At 42.0% G+C, this 8,428-nt stretch overlaps 1 protein-coding gene across 1 annotated transcript; it reads right to left on the minus strand.

Moving 5' to 3' along the window:
* Nucleotides 1–355: 355 nt before the first annotated feature.
* On the minus strand, nt 356–7,628 carry armc3 (armadillo repeat containing 3; the record flags this gene model as incomplete). Its single annotated transcript, XM_079292525.1, has 16 exons — nt 356–741; nt 973–1,135; nt 1,406–1,573; nt 3,011–3,105; nt 3,273–3,441; nt 3,708–3,844; nt 4,114–4,363; nt 4,940–5,048; nt 5,140–5,292; nt 5,426–5,609; nt 5,863–6,057; nt 6,255–6,430; nt 6,517–6,585; nt 6,819–6,944; nt 7,310–7,427; nt 7,581–7,628. The coding sequence occupies 16 exons, from the start codon at nt 7,626–7,628 to the stop codon at nt 535–537; spliced, it is 2,367 nt and encodes a 788-aa protein (XP_079148651.1). The 3' UTR covers nt 356–534.
* Between the last annotated feature and the right edge of the window lie 800 nt (nt 7,629–8,428).

Below are 8,428 nucleotides of genomic sequence, written 5' to 3' on the forward strand. Positions count from 1 at the left end.
TATGATGGGAAATCTTAAAAAAAAAAAAAAAAAAAAAAACAGACACTTACTCGAAGAAACTTTATTCAGTGCTGAGTTTATCCATGCAGGCAAAAATATATTTTCCTTACAATTATCTGACCTCAGTTGAGTCACACACACAGAGTTTAACTGGTGCAGCACTGTGTCACTGTCTGACCCCACCTTTTCTCTCTCTTCTCTCTGCAGTTACAACATTGTAAACCCTCTGTGGCAAAGAGCCAGGTCAAAGCAGTGTGTTTCATTGAGAGGAAGACAAACAGTATTTTTCCTGTTGGCTTGTGTATGGACTAAAGTGATCCACAGAGAATTTGAATGTTTCTCTATGAATGGTCGCCCATATTTTCAAATACATATACAAATCAATATCTATAATGCATCTCAGTAAAATGTCTGGTCAGAGCATTATGTACTACAGCTTTTCTCCACTACAGTGTTGGTCTATATTTATTCATTTAAAATGATCCCCATTAGCCGATGCCAATGGCACCAGATAATCTTCCTGAAGTCCAAAATCTATATAGTCTGGTAATGCACAGCAGCAGGGGTACTGGCTGTCAGCAAGCTCCCAGGCTGGTGCATGAGGTCTACTATGTAGCGGCAGGGCTTTGAAGAGCGCTCATTACCGGAGGGATTCCCATTGAAGAGTACCACCTCGTTCCAAGCCCGGTTGTACTCGCCCCTGACAAGTGTGCAGCTCATCCTGATGCAATCAGCCAGACACTGAAAAGCAAAAGAAAGGAGACAGGTCGGGATATTATGATTTGGAAACAAGAGATGGATGGAATGGAGAGGGTTATAATAGTGATACTTTTCAGGATGGGGAGAACTTATAGAGAAGAGCTTTAAAATAGTATGTTAAAAGATGTGGGTGAATTGTAAAGTATGCAAAGGAAGAGATTGCTACAGAGGGGGGGGGGATGCTGATAATGCTGTGTGGTAGGTCAGTGGCACCTTGAAGAGAAGTGCCCTATGGCAGTAGATTCCCCTGCGGATCAAACCGATGAGAACAACATTAGACTGAAGCTGAAACTTGAGCTCGCTCAGGTGCAGCACCCATGGGAATTCGTGCATCTTTTCCATCTCCACAGCTCCGCCCATGGCTTCACTCACCAACCTGGCATCCAAAACCATGCAAACAAAACCCATTACAATGCAGGAACCTTAAAAATGTGTGCATTTGTTTGGCATTCCAAGGCTCACAGTGGTATATTTATAAAACGCTGTTAAATGTCACTTGTGTCCTTTTTTGTGAACAATTACTAATTCTTTATGAGTTTGTTCACAAATACAGTTTCCAGGGTATCTTGTTTCTTTTTTTCCCCATGGTTCACGGTTCAAACATTGGTGGCCAATTATATAATATGAGATTCTTTCCTTCCCTTACCTGGCCAAGCAAGCACACTGCTCTCGTTCATCACTTAGGGGGATAATGAATTCTTTGGCCTTTTTAAGTAGAATCTGCAAAGAGACGTCATCCATCATCTTCCATGGTTTCTCTGTCGGAGGCTCAGGCTGGGTCTCATCTTTCTGTTTGTCATCCTCTTTCTTCTTCCTGTATTGACAGACAGTTAATTAAAAACAAATCTGGGTATTTCACCATACAATAAAGCAATAGTATATTCCGTGTTTTTAATTTGTTCACGAATTACATAGATCTTTATCAAAGTAAACCCAAGCATTTTGGATTACCATCCTGTCACAGTATCGGTACTGCTAATTTTCTCATGTATCCCCTTCGCAGAGGATTGTGGGTCAGAATAGCTAGAAAAGCATGCTGGCTTGCATACTGCAAAATTTGACCGAATGCAGTGCATGGGACAACCTGGTATTTTTGGCATATGGCATTTGATATACTATGTATTGGGACAGACTAAATCTTTTTCTGGCAGACTAAATATGGTAGTATGGGTACTGGAATGTCATTCATGTCATGCCTTACTACTCTACATTCTCATGTTCTTGAGATATCATGCAAACAAACCTGGTCAGAGTAGTTGTACTATAAGTTATACAATGCACAGTGTTTGATCACGAGCTAGAGGTCACAAAACCACATCTTATATTCCTTCTAGTTGCTTTAAAGTTACAAAGTTAAACTGGGGTCATACATAGCCATGGACAGGTTACATAACACACTGCTTAAGAATTCCTGAGATGTTGTGAGTGGAGGCATGCTGAAGGGAGACATGGTGGTAATGGGGTGGGCCAGAGGTACCCTGAGGGGGAACTGCTCCCTTTGGCAAAGTTAATTCATTATCAAATGCTGAAAGCTTTTGGGAGCAGTGTGTGTGTGTGTGTGCGTGCGTGCGTGTGTGTGTGTGTGTGTGTGTGTGTGTGTGTGTGTGTGTGTGTGTGTGTGTGTGTGTGTGTGTGTGTGTGTGTGTGTGTGTGCGCGTGCGCGTGCGCGTGTGCACATATACAGCCTTTATTACGTATCGTATTGTTTTTTATTGTGTGTGCATCAGCGTGCATGTGTATTACGTGCAGGCACTCATGGCTGTGCATGCATGTGCATGATTGTGCATGTAAGTCCATTAGTCTAAACACAAAGGCTCTTTTACTGCGAGTGTGTTGCCATCTTAAAAAAAATGGGGTCGTTTACCGTGAAAGGCCACGCTAACAGAGGAGAGGAGAGGTGGGGGGGACCACTGGATTGGAGCAGACAAGGGGAGGGTGATAGTAATTTAACAGCCAGAATAAATTGTACCGACTGCATGGTGTGGCTGGTAGTTTAGGAAACGTGTCATGTCTCAGCCAATGCTCTACCAGTATCTGTGTGGTGGTTGTTGTTAGTTTCCCACTGGTACTTGTTGTGTAAGAGGCTAGCTGTGTTAGCTGCCATAGCTTTGGGAGTTCCTGGATATATTTTCAAAAACCTCTGTCTCAACTTTTTTTACTGGGTTGGAATCTGATGCATATTAATAATAAACAATGTTCAGTTCTATTTTTTTCAAAACTTAATGAATCACAGAAAATCAAGAAAACATACCCTGTTGCAGTATTGACAACAATGATGGGCCGTTGCTCGTTGACAGGCTGCTCGGACAGTTCCTTTAAAGTCAGAATCCTCTGACCTGCAGGAACCTAACAGAGAGATGTGATGTACAAGACATGTCAAACTATCCTTTGCCACAGTTTTCCTTTTAGATTTGACAAGTCATTTATTTGAATTGGACTCAGTCACATTCCTTTAAGTGACCTCCGTTTCACATCCATTTCAATAGTATACATACACACATAGATATACACACCTTCCCGGCATCATAGAAGCCCTCACTAATAACGTCAGTGGAGGCCAAATGACCTGTCAGGCTGTATTTGACAGACAAATTGAAGTTAAGCAGGCTGATCATGGCCAACCTGCTGAAACTGCTTCTTCGAGTCACTGATTGGTTGATTTGCTGAAGCATTTCCAAGGCACTAAGACACAGATATTCATACATTGATGATAAATATAAAAATGCACACACTAACACACACTCACATATAGACAAAAGAACCAGTACTTTATGTCAGAGCCATAATACTGTACTATACTGCCATCTACTGGCTATTTTAGAGACTACTCTAAATTGGCTTGAAGACGCAACACCTTTGTGTCGCTGTAACTTTAAAACACTCATCAATGTTCTACATGACATCAGTCATGTTTGATGTAATAGTTAGCTGTCATATCAGTGTCTTACCCAAATTTGCACATCTCCACAGCAGTGGGCACATCACTGGCACAGACATTGATAGCCCAGCATGCATTGCGCAACACCTCCTTATCATAGGTTTGCAGCAAATTGACCAGTGGGTGAAGGCCTCTTGCGCTTAGTAGCTATGAACAAGGAGTGCATTTTAGGTGGTCAGGCAAAGCATATCAACTATTCTTGGACAATTCATAAGAAACTATTGTTTACAATGAACATTGTTTTTTAAGTTTTATACATTTTACTGTTCAGAATAAAAACAGGAACAGTCAAACCAGTATTGGTACCATTAACTGATATTTTCCTTGTGCAAAACATCTCCAAATTTCATTGTCATTCACAAATATGACAGCAAGGCAGGAGTCTAAACTGTCATTAGACACACACAAACACCAACCTCTGCCCTAGCTTCCGTATCGCAGGCCAACACTGCCAGGCACCGCGTGCCGTTGACCAGGACCTGTGTATCTGTGGACTTCAAGGGCTCCACCAGAGCTTGTATGGCTCCATGTGACAAGACACTGCAGCGGATGACCTCCTGTCCCGCCATGTTGCCAAGTGTGGCAGCAGAATTGGCCACAGTCCTGGGACAGCTTCCATACAGCTGCTGGACAAGGATCTCATGGCCTTCTGCCTCGTACACGGCACTGCAGATACCACAGAAATGGATTGGAGATTTACTGCCAACCTACAGACTAAATGCAGTCTCAAAGTATACAACGTAGAAGGTAAAGTGTGTGTCATTTGTGTGATTTGCACAAATAAGTGGAGTTTAAGGGAAATTAAACATTAAGAAGTGAGGGAATTAAGGATGGGAGGTGGAGTTTAATGTCCCAAGAACTTAAGGAGACAGTAATGCTGAAATATGATGTCAGCCAGTAAGAGACGAAGGGTAAAGGGATGATTTGTCAGGGGAATAAAAAGGTAGAAGATGAAATGGAGAAAGGGAGAGAAGATAGGTAGAGATATTCAGTGAGTAAGAACCATGAGAAGAAAGATGAAGCATTACATCATTTGTGAAATAGCAGACAGGACGGCACACTGCTCAACTTTAAAATACCACCTTCAAATACCTGGTTTTAGACTGCAAACTCATCACTTAATGTTTTACACATTTGGCAGCAAGTTGCACATATCATTATTCAGACCCTCAAACTGTTAATTGTCTCGGCCCTTTTTGAGTAACTAGGGGTCTCATTTGCAATAGGTTGTCTGTCGCTCACAATGCGTTGAGCTGGTTGCTATGTGTGAGGTTCGAGAGGGCCTGGGTTGCTGCCTCTCTAAGCACCAAACTGTCATTGCTCAGCAACCGTACAACTGCAGGGATCCCACCTGAAACACACATGAATCCAACTGATTCACACGACATCGTTGAGAGTGTATGATGTTATTAAGGTGCTTGTGCGAATGTGCACGTATGTACCCAGGTCTCTGAAGCTGTCTTTGCTGGCTAGGTGGAAGCTCATGGCGGACACAGCCTGGCAGGCGGCTGTTTTCACGCTGATGTCGGCCACAGACAGAAGTTCTACAAGCACCTTCTCCACATTCTGCTCATGGAGCAGTTCGCGATTCTCAGCTACACGTGTGTATGCAAAAACGATGAAATAAACACAGAAAACACACGGATTAACTGTTACACCCGCTTGACTTCCAAACCTATAGCAAAACAATGAAAAAAAAAATGATCTCTTGTCTCCTTCTGTGCTTACAGCTCTGAGCAACCCTGGCGATGCATTTCACAGCGTTGGACTGGATTTCAGGCATATTGGGGGTGAGAACAAACTCCATCAGCCTTGTTAATCCTCCACCATTCTGGATCAGCTGTAAACTCTCACTGTCACTCATACAGTTAGCAACTACCCGTAAGGCCACAGCGTGAAGGTCTCTGAATTCCTGTAAGAAATATAAAGATAGATAGGAGACAGAGGATGTAGTCGAGCATATAGAGGCATTAGGACTTCAGAGAGTGTTCATTTAAAGGGAACCATTTTCAGCTAATGGTGCAAACATACACTGCACACAGACAGTTATTATAACCCGATCCATATTTTGTCCTCTTGTTTTCATTACCTAGGACTAAAGGTCAGGATGAAGACATACATAAGCATTTGTTCTGTCTCTCAGACACATGCACACACAGACCTACCATGTTACTGAGGATATCCATGAGCTTCTCAAATCCTTGCGCTTCCCTTAAGGTGTTGCATGCATCTTTATCAGTGGTGACATTCTGCAGTGTCTTTAAAGCCAACTGCTGAATGACAGGGAAGTCCGACTTCAACAGATCCAGAAGTGGAGGGATCCCTCCCAACTCACGCACTGCCAGACGGCTTTGGTGGTCCTTCATGCATACATTACAACACGGATACAAAAGTCAAAAGAGAATAATGAAACCATTTGAATTTCATGCAAGAATATATCTTACAAAACACACCGTGATGCGGTGAGTGGCTTTTAAGATACTGATAAATGTAACTTCCATTTGACTCAAATGAAAAACCTTACAACCGCATAGACTTGTAACCTCCTCTGAGTCACCTGAACCAGGTTAAAGATGATCTCTAGTGAGTTCTTGCTGACATCAGGGTCTGGACTGGATAAGAGCTGGATTAGAGGTGGCAGGCCCTTGTTGTCAAAGATCTGGGCCTTACAGACGAAATCCACTGACAGAGAGGCCAGGCACAGTGTTGCAAACTCATGGACGACTACATCTTCTTGAATAGGAAAGAAAATGACATTGTTTGTTTCTTTTATTATATCTATTTCTGAGTCTATTCATCTCGAGATCCAAATGACTCACCTTCAAGGGACAGTTTGTCAATGATTGATGGAATGACATCTATTTTTTTCAGAGCAATCCTGACATCACCTTTCAATGGAAATATGAAACAACTTATAACTTATTTAGTGAGCAAACCCATCAGTCTCTCAGTCTGTAAGTCAACAAAACAGTGAATTCTAGCCAGTTGACAAATCAATCTAAGCACTCAATTGTCTGACAAGCACATAGATGGTCAGGAAGTCAAATCAATTGTACTGTAAGCCACCAACAGGCTCAAAAGGCTCTTCTGCATTGATTTCGTAATATGTTGTCGAACAGACCATTGTTGGCCATGATGCCCAGGGCCATGAAGGCGTTGCGTCTGATCAGCTTGTTGATGTGAGTGATGAGCTGACAGAGAGGCCCCAATGCCCCCAGTCCCAGCAGACAAACCTTGTTCTCATCTCCTAACAACAGGGGGAGACCATGAGCAGAGACATTAAGCACTGTGGCAAACAGACCTGTAGGCATTTACTATGTGTCAGTGAAGTAGTGAAGATAAACACATTAGAAGCTAAAACAGGGGGTGTCTATTATAGTAATATACATATAATAGTATTACATGTTGATTGTTTTTATTTCAGCTCTTGCTATATAAAATATATACATGCAAGTGGTTTGTGAGCATATAATCGAATGAATTATTAGATGATGGATATCATGGGAAATAAGCAGGAAATAAGATAAGACATTTAGTACATTTTGTGGTTTTCAGCTGCATGTTTGCTCACAAAAAAAAGCAAATATGTTGCGGGTTTTTTTCCGTGGGCACCTTTTTCTGCAAATATGTGGATCGCTTCACAGGCTTTGACTAGGATGTCCTCCTCTGGGGAGCTCAGCAGCAGCACTATTGTTGCTGGAGTTTTTCCCTCAAAGGGTAGTGGCTCAAACTGTGAGAGTGAGGAGAGATGTAAATGCGTTATCATTGATCTCGTGTCTCTCCCCGCGGGGTATGTTTTTTTTTTGGCATCTTTTTTAACAGACACGAAATAAACAAATAGAAACACGTTTGCTGGCTAACGTTAGGCTTTGTATACTCATACCGCTTCCTTGCATGGAGTTTCCTTCTCCTTCTTCCCTTTCTTTCCCATTCTGTGACCTGGAGAGGTAAACAATAGTTGTCACAACAGCGTTTATTCATCACGGATCACGTTCTGCTCAATGCAATCAACCCTAAAAGCTGCAGTCATATGCTGGCTAAACGACAGAGCTAAGCTGACAGCTTATAGCTCAGTAATGTAGACGTGTTCGCAAAATACGCTTCAACAGACAAACCACGCGGATCACGATCTCAAATATTCACGAGGACTTACCTATGCTCTACAAGCTAAAGGACAAATCCAAAATGCTTGATTAACACGACAGCCGTCCAGAAAAAAAACAGTGTAGTGTTGTGAAAAAGGAGGTTGACACCGCGTTGCTTGGCAACCCATGCCACGTGAGCGGCACCCTCTTACAGTAGTTATATACAGTCTATGTATAACCTTCTTACATACAGTCTGTAGTTATATACAGTCTGTATAACCTCCTTATATACAGACTAGAGTTAGAACCATCTTATATATCCAGTCTATAGTTAGAACCATCTTATATACAGTCTATAGTTAGAACCATCTTATATACAGTCTATAGTTAGAACCATATTATATACAGTCTATGTAGAACCTTCTTATATGCAGTCTGTAGAACCTTCTCCGTGTTGAGAGGGTGGGGTCTTGATGCACATGCCTTACCTGCTAATGGATTTCTATTATACGAGCTGCAAACACGCGCAGTCATATGGCCACCTGGAAATGGGAACAGTGAACATACATTTTCACACTTGGAGAGGATTTTTTTTATTCATTCATAACGAAATCAAAATACAAATCCATACTGGTATTAAAAAGAC

This window comes from Melanostigma gelatinosum, assembly GCF_949748355.1.
Source record: "Melanostigma gelatinosum genome assembly, chromosome: 20".
In the NCBI taxonomy this organism is placed as follows: Eukaryota; Metazoa; Chordata; class Actinopteri; order Perciformes; family Zoarcidae; genus Melanostigma; species Melanostigma gelatinosum.